At 36.4% G+C, this 15,348-nt stretch overlaps 1 protein-coding gene across 2 annotated transcripts in view; it reads right to left on the bottom strand.

Moving 5' to 3' along the window:
- Positions 1–15,348, bottom strand: part of WFS1 (wolframin ER transmembrane glycoprotein) — a 33,163-nt gene that overhangs the window by 3,307 nt on the left and 14,508 nt on the right. For both annotated transcript variants that reach the window (XM_069014478.1, XM_069014479.1), the window contains exons 3-7: positions 10,509–10,591; positions 6,659–6,803; positions 5,653–5,823; positions 4,934–5,014; positions 1,007–1,152 (exon numbers count right to left, since the gene is read on the bottom strand). In XM_069014478.1, the coding sequence (XP_068870579.1) occupies positions 1,007–1,152; positions 4,934–5,014; positions 5,653–5,823; positions 6,659–6,803; positions 10,509–10,591 (626 nt within the window). The remainder of the gene's footprint in view (positions 1–1,006; positions 1,153–4,933; positions 5,015–5,652; positions 5,824–6,658; positions 6,804–10,508; positions 10,592–15,348) is intronic.

Here is a 15,348-nt window from a genome sequence, read left to right as displayed (position 1 = left end):
GCATTTTCCATCACAGTTGCTGGACAACAGAGAAACTGCTGGATTGAACACTCTCCCTATAACCAACCACATCCTTTACAAATGATCCATTAAAAGGTACAGGATTTTTCAAACACACATTCAAATACTGCATAGGGACATTAGATGCTGCAATCAATCTTCCTTCCCCCATAAAACAACAGTTTTTATGTTTTCCCAGATCTTACCTTTTTGTATTAATTAGTTCAAGGGAAAGGCCAAGAATGTTCCAGCAAATACCTGTGGCACTGTGATGAACTGGGACAACACATGCCCCAATGATCTGGGCAAAAACTTGTTTATTTGTGAAGGTATCTCTGTTCTTCATAAGTGCATCTCTTTTGGACAATTACCATTCAAAAGCTCAGAAAGAGAAACCTTTCACTCCCCCTTTTTTCCCCTCCCCTACGCTATGATAATGAACAAAACTACAGCAAAAACTCTCAGGTCAGCAGCCACACACCCCCTACCTTACTTAAAATTTATGCCGATATTGAAGGCACGCACCCTAATCTTCCCTTCTTCTTTCACTATGTAGAGACATAGCAGAGACAAATGCTGTAGAAACTAACAGCAAGCTTCACCTTTCTTGAATTCCCCTCAGAATCTTTTCATGCTATGGATAATTTTCCCCACCTATTTGCTCCTGTTTAAATTAGAAAGCTAGGAAGCATATAATAACATCTATAATAAAAATAGGGCAGTGACGACAGCTACATTTAAACCCTCACTGAAGATATAATAAAGGTTGATTGTCCTCTTACAGGGAAAACCATTATCCCTTTCTTTTAAATATGTGACTCATGTATGAAACTTGAAACATATATATGAGGTCAAGTCCAAAAAGAAGTTACAGCAACAATTCTTGTACTGATCTATACAGACTGAACATCAGTATTGAGAGAGAAGTGCAAGTCATTCTTGTTTTGTCTGGGATGCTTAAGTCAAGAGTCCATTTAACATAACCTGTTCCACATTGCCTTTTTACCTTCAGTCGTAGGGGTAATTCTTCAGGACTCTTCCCTGCCAACTCATCATCTTCCTCTTCCTGCATAACCAGGTTAGATGGGATGATACCCTTTGCGTACTTCTTGGTAATTTCAACGAAGTCATCCAAAGCAAGAAATTTTTTAGCTAGAAAGATAAAATGAAAATTTGGAGTAAATTTTATCACAACACTGTATTGATTATGAATTGGAATAATAATTTTCTTTCCTGCCAGAAGCTAGTCTACAAAAACTGAACTACTGACAACACAGGTTTACCTTGCAACTTGTCCTGAGAGCTCTGCTGAAAACAACAAGCTCCTTGTGCTAACAATGAATGACTACTCTACATCTTGTAAGACCAGCAAGTAAGTTTATTATACTGGTAAGTGGAAGAACAGAGTGAGTGAATGTAGCTTATCTGCAAGTATTCCACAGAAAAAATAGACTATTGCATTAGGTCACGGTTTTAAATCATAAACTATTGTATCTGCTTCAGAGAAATCTTTAACAGCTGCATTAGAAAGAGAGACTTGTACAGGAGCAGTAATGAATTATCTGTATGCCATCAACTGAAAAACTGACTTCTGATTTGTCATTTAACAGTCATTTTTCTGAGTTCAGAAGTTACAGACATAATTATGGGAAATACACAATTATTATATCTATGAGACTAAATACAGGTTACTTACAGTGTATTAATTTAATATTCTATGTAGCTATACAAAGGGCCTCCCCCAAATGGTATCAACTGTGATCTAAAACAGATAGCCAGCAACAAAATAGACCCTGCTCAGTTTACATAGAGGCAAAATTCATCCCTCTGCCCTGGAAGATCTTTATCCACTCCTGTGAGTACAAGGGAGGCATGAGGTTACTTCTGAAAAATCTAGGGAAATGGCAGGACAGAGGATGATTTATGCACTGGTTCAAACTCTTTGCACCCAGTTCTCTACATTAGCATGGATTAACTAGTTTCTATGGCAGACAAGCTTGATGCAGTTTGTAAAGGAGGATAATTAACAACAATTTTTTTCCCATACACTAAAGCAAATGACATTGCTATATACATGAAAGAATTGAATGACAAAAATCTGTAACACACCTCCTAAGCAGTAAATTTAAGTAGTCAGCTGACAAAAAGATATGAAAGCTGGACTGCTTAATACTAGTTTGAGATTTTAAAGAGACAGAAAACTGAACTGCTTCATTAAAATTTAAAATCAGAGGATTAATGGGTTTCAGCCCAGAAAATTTTTAATTTAAATATGCTACATTTATAGAAGCACCATATAAATAGCTCAGTATTTAATACTGAAAACACTGTAGATATGGAACAAAAAATATTTGTCTCAAGATACATACTACAGGAAGAGGACTTTTAAGAGTTCAACAGAAAATCAGCATTTTACAATCTATCTTTTGGTTTAATCTCAGAATGTGGATGCTGCCTTTTGCGTGGAATTTTACCACTCCCCCTCCTCCACTCGTGAACCTTTATGTCCCACAAAATACCATCTGGCATGCCTCCCAAGAAATAAGAAAGGATTTATTTTTGCTAACTATTCTTATTACTCACAGACTGTAAGGCAACATTACTTGCACCAAGAAATCTGTGGGACTCTTTAGCCGTCTTGGTGGGCTTCAGATTAAGCCTAATACGAAATATGTCATCTAAATTTACTGTCTTATTGGGAAAAAATATACAGTATTGAAATAGTCTTACTTGTGTAGAATCAGCAAGCAGACATGGTTAGAACCTCACAAAAATACCTTAACAGCACTGTTACAGGATCATGCAACATCTTGGGAAGGAAGGAGTTATTAACTTACTATGTATAGATGGCCTATCCACTGCAATGACATGTACCCTCTCAGGCACGCAACAACTGCCCATTGACAATGTCACCTCTAATTTTCTGTTTGTACCTCCGTTAAGGACAACCCAGATCAGATATCTGCAAACACGTATCTGGCTTAAAAATTATCTTCCAAGTATTGGCAGTGTACTAACTCTGAAAGAAGAATCTCCTTCTGGCAAGGTAAATGAAGAAACTCAGTGAGTCAGAGAAGTAAATGTTGCAGAGTAACAGCTTTCTTGTTCCTCCATGAAAAGGTAAAAGCTCTCTAGAGAAGAGGTAACAGCTTAGTTCCTACCTAAATTGTTTGATGAAAACTTTTAATTTTAAATGTCATTAGTATTTTGTCACCCAACTGTCTCTTAAATTGATATAAAAAGCATATTTTGTAGATTCTACTTTATTATTCATAGATTTTTTTTTCAATTCGGTTATGACAAATTCCCTGGCCTCCCCCCATCCACCCTAGGGAAAGAAAAATATTCCCATCAATTTCTGCCTACACTTGCATATAGGTTCATTTACTGCCCTGTTACTTTATCTGCAATTTAAGCCTTAAAATAAAAAATCGTATTTGCCAGTTCCTTTTCTGATGACTCTCTGAATTACTGAAGAATCGAGAACAAAATGACTTGCTGTGCACTCACTCAGTAGCAGCACATGCCAGTTCACCCAAAGGAATGGAAAGAACCCCAATGCAAAACAGTTCAAACGAACCCAAATACATCTGCACTATTATACAATGACTGGACAATGTGACACAACAGTCTTGTCCTTGAAGGACTGTTTTTACTCCCCAGAAGTGGCAGCCAAGTCACAAAAACAGCTGACATAGTCTCACAGAAGGTTTGACAGGACCACAAGCTTGCTTTCCAAAATATTATTTCTCACATCATGTACTCCCTTATTCACACAGAGGCACGTGACCCTGCTCCTCTTTTACTTCTGTCAAAGTTAATGTAAAACTGAAATATTCTACTCTTCTTAGGAATGTTATTTTTCAAGTCACCTGTGTAACGAACACAATCCTTGAAGGTAAAGGCCAAATTTATCTAATGAAATGTAAACCTAATCTTTCAAGGAATTTAAACCTGCAAACCTCCGTATTTGGCTCCCTATTCCATGTATGACACTTTAGTTTCACATAATCTCAACAACAGATGTATTAGTTGCTATTATATTATATATATATCTAATAATATACTTTGTGACATTTAAAAGTGCTCTTCAAGTACAGATCTAGATTGCACATGAACTATTCCATATGACTTAGTGCATTTCAAGAAACTGAGATTTTCCTGACAATGAATAATTGAACCTTATGTTAAATACTGTTCTTGAAAAACTACACATGCTGCATTGTTGATAATTCATTTTCTTAATATAACACTTTGACCTTCCTCCTAAAAGCCCAACAACACATCAGCATTTCTTAGTTGTGCCAGACTAAGGAGAACTTTCAATTCCAATCCCCACCCCACCAAACCTTACAAAACTCACAGACTCAGGTCTACAAATCTGACCCTGCGTGTGTTAAGGGATTTAATTCTTCGTAATACATGAACTAAGCTGCTGTAAATAATGAGAGAAGTATCTTGGTGCATCTTTCCTAAATCAGTCATTGAACAAATATGAAAAGACAAATATTAATTATAAGGGAAGGGCAAATGGAAGCAAGGCAAATAGAGTAAAGGATCTGTCTGCATTGAATTGGTGCATAATTAATTCCCTCACTGTAATCAGAAAGCTTACTGCAGTTAGAACTAAAAAAAATATTGAAAGTGCAAAATCTTCTTTGCTGAATAGACTTTTGAGTGCTGAAAGGGCAAGAATATAAAAATAACAAACGACATGCAAACTCCCTTTAGTAGTTGACTTCAATGGTGATGTCTTCTGTGACTTCACATGCAGATCAATTATTTGTCTTGCACACAGAACAAACTGACACTATCAGTTCATTGCAATCCTAACCTTCTATACATTCTTAGTCTGGCAGCACAACATTGTTTACCAAAGCAAACCAGAAACTAAAACGACTGGCCAAGACTGAAAGCAGCAGCATGCACTCACATTCACTGTTCACTAATCGCTCCAGCATCCTTCTCTGCTTCTGCACGGACTTGGGGACTGGGCCAGGCTGCTTCTCACCATCTGGTTCAATAACAGAAGTTTATGTAAAAGCAAAGCAGTCAATTAAAGTGGTCAAACAGTCACAGCAACATCTGGGGAATGGTATTTCCTCAAAGTAAGGAAAAGACAAACTTACATATAAATAGGTAAGAAGTGGCAATATAGTTTTCTATATTCCTGTTACTGTATTAGAAAAGGAAACAGGACTGCCATAGCTAACATTTAGTGCTGTAGTAGCAGAGTGAACCAGGTGTCTTGAAGACTGAATTTGTAAATTGAAACATCTAGTGAGGTATAATCAGGACGACTGTTAAAAGGAAAAAAAAAATCAAATACAGAAAAGCCATAAAATACCTATTTTCCAAAGACAGTGAGTGCTAAATTAAGATATTTTAAATATATAGTCACTTGAGTATGTGCTTAACTGACCCACAACCTACAGCAAGTGTTGGTTCAGAGAGCACAGTTATTAAAAGACACTTAGTCATTGAGAGAGTTACATTATCTTAAGTAGATCATACATTTACTAGTTTACTACTACATTTACATTTACTACTACATCTCATGCCTGATTGTTCATAAAGCCCTTTAGGCTTCTAGCTGTATTGTGCCCCTAAGTCTGTATTTTATCAATACCATAAATCAGTTCATGAACAAACCTTCACCATCAACTTGTCCAACATTTTCCAGTAGTTCAGAAACTGCTAGTTGCTTCTTCTTTTTTGGGTTTAATTTCCAATACATGACCAAGGCAGCTTTTCGCACAGCTCTCTCCAAGTCAGTCTCAGATGATAACTTTTTCACTTCTTCCTCATTTTCAGAAGTGATGCCTCAAGAAAAGAAAAAACACATTACACACTTATCCCAAACACATGCAGAAATGGTAGATTTGCTCACAATTTATTTTTCTCAGTTCATCTGAAAATTTGCAAGTTTCAGCCACATTCTGACCACCTAAGTAAATTACTGAAATGTCCATCTGTGTCTATTGCTTATCAAAACCTAAGCACATTGCTTAGGTTTAAACTGTACTTCAAAGATGTGCAAGACATGCATTATACTACGTCTTACTTCAACTTTTGAAGTACAGCAGATCAGGCAAAAGGTAGTGCAGATATGCATGGGTGACATGTAAAGGCACCAAGAAGTGAATAAAAGTTGTTTTTCTTTTTTTGTTTTGTGAGGATTTTCCCTCCCTTGTAGGAGTTCAGATAGTTGGCAGATGAGAAGAGACCAAGCACGGGAAGCAGCACGAAGGAAGACGAGAATCTTAAAGAGGGAGAAGACAGTGAAAAAGACCAATTAGAAGAGAGGTTGGAGAGGGGCAAAAGATTGAAACAACAGCAGATATATAGCTGGTGTGTGCTTATATATGATCTTCAGAGTCAAAGAAAAGAAGCTTCAATTAAAGGTGAGGAAGGGAAGAACAAGCATGGATTTCATGAAGGAATTCAAGCAAATAATTAATAAAAATACTTTAATAAGCAGTATTGGTAATTAATGCTTTTTGAATTACCTATTGTAATAGTCTGTTAGCAACTACTCATGCAATTTTGCCACGATCATTTCCATCATACTTTAGCCCCTCTTTTCAGAGTTAAAATAAGTACAGTATTGTTTCAGATAATGTGGGAGTGCAAGCAGGAAGCCTCAGAGAACCCATACCTCTTCTGTCTGCCAGGCATCTACGCAACAGTTTGACAGCTTCTCTTCGACCTTGCTTAGCAGCAAGGATGAACCAGTCAACTGCACTGCAATTGTTAAGTTCTTCATCCTCCTCTTCTGCTAATCTCAAGAAGTGCTTCCCCACCTATAATAAATAGGAAACAAAATTCCTTCAGTTACTGAAATACACTCTACTTTGTCTCTATGTCTCTCTCTCTTCTTCCTTCTCACCCCCTGGAACTTAGCTAAGAGAAATTCTCTCTGAACAAAAGGCCAAAACATTTGCTCCTAGCACTAAAGAACATAGTTGTAAGCTGATCTTCTGATTGGAAAGATCTAGAAGAACCGCAAACAAGAAGGAATTGCAACACAGGTCAGTGAATTAGCTGCCATTGGTGTTCAGGCATCTGGCAGGATCAGGTGAAGCTCCCAATGTTAAAAGTTTTCTTGAATTCTTTTCCTCCTACAACAATGACCAGACAATACTGCTAGCCTCATTTTAGAGGCAGAAAAAGTAAGTGTAATGTAATCTGGTGCCAGTGACAATCAGAAATTCAGATGAAGTTATTGACAAAGCCTTGACATGGAAGCAGGCTTCAAGCAGTGCAGTCCCTTACTCACAGCAGTTCAGTCACTGAAGGTAAAAGCAAACTCATGATTAACTGGTGAATGGAATAAAACTAATACTGCTTAAGCATCAAGAAAATGCAGTGAAAAAGCATATAAAAATTCTGCTATTCAGGATTACAGAAATTACCAAGCAGCTGCCTATATTACAGGTTTTACAGGTGAGAAAAAAAAAGAACTTTTTTTCTTCCTTCTAAAAAATAAAATATATGAAAATATACTAGTAAATATATTTATGCAATAGTATGAAACACTTCTGCCTATCACAACACAAGGCAATAAAAAGTTAAATGGCAGAAAATTACCAAAACTACTGGACATTTTATCTGCATACCTGGAGAATCTGGGAAATGCTTTTGCTTGTCTCACTGCACTCTCTCTCTCTCCCTAATGTTACTTCAGCTACATTCTAGGAGCAATTAACGCAATACCTTAAGAGTACAGCTTCATAAATCCACAGTATAATCTGCTGGAAAAAAAATAACAGTTTGAAAGTTTCTCTGAAACTTTCATTTGTTACTGCAGCATTTGTTACTGCCACTGAAGGTGACTAAAGTAATACTGTTGAAAGATTAATAAATCACATTATCCTTATGTAGATTAAATGCACTGATTTAATCAGAAAGGTCTTTCTTCTTCCAGTAAAGGTTACTTCTCCAGCCATTTAAGTGGTTTAATACACTTAAGTGAGTGCTCCAACAACTTCCACATAGACAATTACTGGGGAGACATTAAATCCACAGCACATACAGTGAAGCTATCCAAAGCCATACAGAAATAAGGAGAAAATTAGGCTAGGTAATCCAAACATTGATTACGAAGTCATGCCAGAGTTCGATGGGAAGTGCACAACCCAAGAAGAGAGTGTATGAGACAAAAAAAGAAAAAGAGATTTCAGCAATTGCATGGTAATCTATCATTCAAATGCAGATGTACCTTCAGCTATTTATTTCAGAAAGGAATTGCTTAGACAAGTTATGTGGCAAGTAACATCCATCTGACAAGAACAGCTGTTTCTTAAGCATGTTTGTATTTATAGCCATTGAGATTTTGAGCACAGCTTCAAGAGTAGCAGCACTTAATCATGTAGCTCTTAAGTTTCTAAGGACCTCTTGGACACAGAAACACTTACTGCAACATCAACTAAGATCCTGGGACTAGTCATAGCAAAACAAAAGACTAGTGCACAAGCAAAATAATAGTGTAACACCTGTTTTATGACTGAATTGCTTTTAGGCTTGTCTGTGGTTTTAATAGCAAAGTTCCTACATCAAACCACCTGAAAACAGCTGCAAAGCTCTGGCCTGCAACAGTCAAAGGACAAAGAATGGATAGGAAAAGGTGTTAATCTCAGATCTCTCATTTAAGCAATCTGGGATTCTCTCTTTCCCATGAGTTAAAACAGTGAAATTAAGTCCTAGTTGGTAACAACTTAACGCAGACCCTCACACTGTACTTCTCTAAAGGTTGGCCCCATGTGCGGCTTTGCTAACTGAGGTGGTCATCTCAAGCAGTTCCCTTGCAGACATCCTCTGGTTAAAGACACAGAACTGCCTTTTTTCCATTAGAGAATTCCAGCTGTGGGGGTTTTATTTATGTAACTGCCATACAGTTATTTTGCAATTAAAAAAAAAAAAATACATGAAGTTTTAGTAATACATGTTGACAGCCATTGAACCATCTCATTTCTTGTGTTTGATGTCGTAATTGTTAACAAACAGCACAAAAGCATCTCAGCTTCTCATTCATACTCCTACAATGGTAAGAAATAAAAATACGTTTTTCTAATTGATTCTAAAGGAATGTATTCAACAATAGAGAAGAAATAAATTTCTTTTAGGGTTTTAAAAACTAAAAGCTAATTCTCTCTCCACAAGTAACAAGAAATGTGACTGCATAAAAAAGAAATTACTGTATTTTGCGTTCCATTTCAGGCATGCTGAAGCAAAATTTATGCTGTATCATTTTATGATAAGAATCCTATTATTGTGTGGGAATAGAAAATGTACACAATTAAAGAGATAAAGGAAGGGAGTGAAAGTGGAATTAATTGCAAAGGAGATAAACCCCATCATTTATATACATACCTATGCATCATAGACTTATAGATTCTGTAAGTATTTCTGAGTATTCTTACTCAAATGGAACTTATATCCTGAAAGAGTATTATGGAGTTTGCTTTCTTTGATAAGGAGGAATAGCACCAAAAGATGGATTTTACAGCAATGATTCCCTCAAGGATAATGTTTCATCCTCGACAAAGCTACCAGCTGTTTCAAAGTGAGAAATTTGTTACTGTCTCAAGTTGCAACTCCAAGGTCAGCCTGCCCCTCAAACCAGTTGAGATGGAACGGGGAACAAGCCTAGCACTGCTGGGTTTTTTTTACCAGCTTTAAAAGAATTTTTTTCCCATCCTCACTTCTGATTTTTATTTACAGTAAGAGTGGTGATCCTTGGGGAAAAATCCAAACCACCAATGGGCATGTAGGAGACTGCAATCTCTCCCATTTGGCATCAAAGCTGAATTTGGAAAAGAATGCTCACGTAAAATACCAACCAAGTTAAACACAAATTAAAACTCTTCTAGACAGTTTTAAGCTATTTATAATAGACCAATACACCAGACAAAGGAATGCAGTGGAAACCTGGTACAATTTTTCTAAAACCTACAGGAAAACCTGAAGTGCTGACAAATTCAGGGACAGAATTTCTATTATTAATTCAATTTTACCTGCCATTAAATAAGTAAACACAGCTAATTTCAATAAACAAGGAGGGGCTTATTTTCTAAAACATGTACATTCACCAGAGAAATAGTATATGAGCAAAACATCAACCAACCAACCTCTGACCCTGCTAAAGCACCTCAGTGGCAGTTTCTTCCACGGAGTCCAGCCTAAGAGCCCTGGTATCTTTGTATACAGTGCAGTGCTGAACCAACAGCATTTAACAGTCCCTATCTGCACACCTCCACACATGCTTCTTTAAAAAAAAGCAAAATCAGTTCTTTTCCATGATAAAGAGTTGGACCTGAAGCCACTCACGCTCTCAAGGAAGCGGCGTTTCTCAAGGCAGAGAAACCATACGGCATCACCTTTCTTTGAACAGCTTAACATCTAAGCAGACACAGTTCAACTGAGGAAGCAGTAATAGTTCTACAGCAGGCAGTGCTATTTTTGGAATTAAGAGCAAAGAAGACTGGACAAAAACCATATAAAATTACCTCTGTTTGTGCTTTTGGTTCTCCAGCTTTGGCCCTCTCAAGCAGTTCTTCAAAGAGCACTTCAGGTTCTTCCTTCATGCCCTCTATAAATTAATTTGATAAAGAACATTGTTTACTAACAATAGTTTGAAGTATTTTAAAAATCATTGCTACATGTGGTTGAAGAATTAAGTAATCATAACTAAAAAATTCCAACACAAGTGTTTTGCAAGAACAGTGGAAATGAACTGATGACAATATTGACCCTCCATCTCAGCACTGTACTTCAGTATATTTACCCATTATTTGGTACATGCCACAGGATGACATAGGTTACAGTTTCTGATTTACTTCCACAAAATTCCTTTCTCAATATTAATTTTCATTAAAATTCAATGTAATGTACAATACAACATTCATATTCATTACAATAAATATGAGCCCATGTGGAACATGTAATATGGATCAGCTTTTGTACTATTACTATTCTTTTCTTGATATGACTTCAGTCTTTCACCTGTCAATCTCTTTATTTACCACTGGAACCTTTTCTAGGATTTTGAAAAATTAATCAGCGTTTCAAACAGTGTATTTGAAAGCTCAGTTCCTCAGTCTCTGGAGCATACAGAAACTAACAATTACACCTGCTAATCCTTGGGTTTTTTTCATTTTGCTCCACACTCCACCTAGTATTTTTATTCTTTCCCATTTACTGAACAGATACAGACTTAAACAACTGGTTTTCTTCAAAAGCATCACACTGCTCCATCAGTCAATCATAAAGAAAAACTCAAGACCTTTATCTGATATCCAGTGTTTGTAAACAACATCATGCTGCATGCTACTTGATGAATGAAGAACTAGTTAATGGCAAAGCTGACAAAGGCCAGAACTGCTACTCTTTTATGAGATGACTTCTTGTAAATTAGTTTGGAAAAATTTTAAAAAGAAAAATCAATACAACTTGTGTGTTTTAAGTTGGGTAAAAATGGACAACTGACCACTGACTCAGAGTTATGGCTTTACTGACCAACCAATCTAAAATTATAGTTAGAAAGGCAGACCCAAATTCTACAATAAGCACCAAAGCGTGACCTCTATTTACCACATTACCCCACACAAACACACTGTGACACTTCATAGCTATGGCCTGAGGGCAGTGGCAGCATGAGAAGCATGCTTGGGAAGCAGTTTCCAGATGTAGGAAACTGACTTTCAGGCATCCACTCCAAGTTACATTCCCTACCTGACTGGGGCATACCTGACTGGGGCAGAGGCAATGCGAGAAGCTGCTAAGCAGCCCTGCCAGCTGAGGGGCCAGGCAGCATCAGCTTCTCTACAAAAGGTGGCAGGAAGGAAGAAATAAACTCCATTCCACATGATCTCCTGAAGAACAGGGTTACTTGCATTCTTTAACATCCCTGGTACTGGGACTGTTCAAAGAACAGGCTACAAGCCAACACTTTCATTAAAATGGATGTATTTAACAAGAGCAAACCATGAAGTAAGATTTCTTCTTCACCATGCCACTGTTTTGTCTGCCAAGTTCCACTTGGAAAAATTCTAACGCCAGATTATAACACATTGTCTGGCTAAACAATGAACATAATGAAAAATAATTTTCATTTAGTACTTGGTCTTTACAAAAAGCTGTAAAAATATTATTGTAAAATAGGTAAACAGCATCCCAGCAAAATTAACTACTTAATCTCCTTGCCCTGATATATAACCAACATAACTTGAACTCTAAACAAGTCGGAAGCCTGTTTTCCAGATGGCACCATTAACACCAGCAAACATCATTCAGGGGCTCTTTGCTAACAGTAAACAAGAAGTTACAGGAAAGAGCATATTGTTTGAAAGAAGCATAATATTCATTCACCTACCCCACTCAAATGAAACAAGCTGGGCAAGGTGGTACTTTTCTTTTTCTTCCTGTGCTTTCAAATTCATTAAGCCCTTTTGCATCAAAATTTCAGTACTAGCTGTTTTAGGAATACCTTTTTTTTTTTTTTTCTTCTGTTCAGGGTTTTCTACATGTTGAGAACACCACAAATATTTCTGGATAATATAGGGGGCACCATTCAGAAGTCAGCATTAGCTAATTAAGTAGAATTTACACACCCAAGAAAAAACCAAAACTACAGGAAGCAGTTTGCTAAACTAATAAAAACCCTAGTAAGAAAGGCAGCTCTCTGAAGCTTATATGGCAAAGTCTCTTCCTTTCTCTCCTGCTGCACTTGGCCCACAAGAGCATGGCATAGCTTTGACTCCTTTTAGCTCTTCTTGCTCAGAAGAATGGGTTAGGTAAGAAAACTTACTACAACAGAAAGCTACAGAAACAAAATGGGAATGTTTTACAACATCAGATTACAGTTACTTTATTGCTATTACATTTCAGATTAACATGTACATAATGGTATTTGCAAAGATGGGGAAAAAAAAAAAAAATTAAAAATGTGCAGCCTTATGGTGAACTACTTCCTTCAATGAGAAAAAAAAATGTGGTGTTATTGCAGTAAACTTGTTGAAATGTTTGTTCTAACAGAGCTGACTGCCAGGGGAAAGAAACACTTTCTGCTGTTATTTTCAACCTACTGCCCAATCCCTCCCACCCAGTTATCAATTCCATGTACTTGCACGTGTGGTCTGTGAATATAAATAACAGATAGTTAATTAAAAATATGCCTGTGGGTTGATTCTGTAGTTGTAGGGCAAAGGTGGAAGAACAGGTTGTGAAGATCAAATTCAGAATCTTAGTATATACAGTTCTTGTAACCAGCAATATTCTTTCTTTGCTTAAAAGATAACCGAGAGGCCAGTTAAACAGGTCAAGCATGAATGACTCTAGTTTCATGGCTGCCATTATCAATCTACTTTCTCATAAGGTATATAGGTCAGTCTCTGAAGGTAAAAGGTCCAAAACACAAGGTTTTAGAACAAGGATGGACAACACACACTTTCTTTCAATTCAGCTCAACACTGAATAAACAACTACACAGGAGTATATGCATTCCCCCATAACAATACCATAAGAAGTGATGACTATAACTTATCACCCTTGTTCTTATGCATGTTTTTAGTCAGAAAATGTCTTGATGTGTATGCCTCCCACATAAGAGTACTGCAGTGGAAATGCTGTCAGTGGAAGCTTTTATTTTCCAGCTTTGCTAAAAACTCGTGCCTTTTTAATGTCAAATTTTACTCTGTCTTGAATATAAAAATTTCCAGAAGACAGGAACATTCATCTTGCAATACTTCATGTATCTCTTATGACAATTAAAATAGACTTCACTAGCTGTTTTGTGTCAGGTGCATTAATGTAAGCCAATGAAGTCTATCAGTTATTCAAGGCTCACAAGCACTGCAATCATTCAAATGAAAGCAGGCAAGTGAAAGCACCAAAGTTTTAGACAGCACGTAGCATTCACAACAGAAAGAAATTAAAACCATAGGTGTACAAGGGTGGTTAGTACTTAATATTTGCTGTAGTTCTAACTCTGCCACCAAGAACCTCAAGACTGTAAAGTTTAGTTCATCATCAGGCTGCTCTATAATTCACTTCCCCGTATATAATTCTACTTTCCAAGAGACAGATCATTCAACACAAATTAGTTAATGGATATTGTAACAATAACATTATTAATAAAATTTTTGTGTGTTTTTTTCTTTATTCAGTGTGATAAAGTCTTAGGTTTAAAATATGAAATGACACTGTATACTTTAATTTTTCTCAGTTTCACTCAAAAAAAACCCAGAAAAAATTTATTTGTGATCTGCAAAGTATGATGCAGATGTATTTCTGACTTTGCTGCATTTATGTCATCATACTACAGAAAGCATTTAAACCTTTGAAGGCCTACAGAAATATCCATTTTTGATATTCAGGCTTTTCTTTGAACAGGTTAAAGCTGTCTCTAAAAACCCATTTTATGAAAGCATTTATTAAAAAAGACTCATTACAATAAAACAGGTCATTACATAAAGACCTGTGGCATTTCACCGTCATACAGCATTCAGAAGAAGACTAAGCTAAAACTGCCTGTTATTAAGTGATAGACTTCAATGGTGCTGGTAAAACATAACTATAGAGTACTTTCTGTTTTCCTAGTAAAAAGTATGTTTTACAACTCCAAGACAAATAGTCAGAATATAGAAGTGCAAACACAAGTGTTTATGTAGGGAGGTTGCAAACAGGCTGATGAAAACTAAAGATTACTTACTTTTTGAAGCTTTACACATTACTTGGCACATTGGCCATATAAAATAAGATTCCAGCTTTGTTGCTGTAAGCTCAAATGGGAATTTAGCATTCACTCTGTCATAGGCAGGCATTTTTACTGTTTTTACATTTTATTTCTGTTAGGTTTTGATCAGAAACAGGAAATGTTTAAAAAGGAAACATTTCAGTTTCTTAAATACTATGCTAGGAAGCAATTATTGTCTGAAATTTAGCCATTAAATTGACAAAAAGGCAGTCAATCCACAGTAGGGGATTAGTCCAAGTGAGACTGCAAATACCAGTGCTTAAAATTTTAAATCAGAAAAGGAAGATGCCAATATAGGTTATAGATTAAATAACATATCTAAACCTTATCTTTAGGGTTTAAACTGAAGACTAAAACCCAACAAACTCTTCAATATGCACACAAGTTTTTGAAGAATGGATTTACACAATCTAGATAAAAAATATTTTCAATGCAAAAGAATTTACAGACAAATAAACTGGGGATGTCGTAAGATTTCCTTCCCAGTATTCTAGCACAAATCAGTAGGAGGTTCCCAACCCTTTTAATACCCTTAACATACACAACTGAATCACATCATGTGAGCATCACTGTAGTTGGCTGACTTGTTGAGA

The sequence above is a fragment of the Aphelocoma coerulescens genome, chromosome 4 (assembly GCF_041296385.1).
Source record: "Aphelocoma coerulescens isolate FSJ_1873_10779 chromosome 4, UR_Acoe_1.0, whole genome shotgun sequence".
Classification (NCBI taxonomy): domain Eukaryota; kingdom Metazoa; phylum Chordata; class Aves; order Passeriformes; family Corvidae; genus Aphelocoma; species Aphelocoma coerulescens.
The sequence above is the reverse complement of the archived record's forward strand: the minus strand, read 5'-3'. Positions and strand labels throughout refer to the sequence as shown.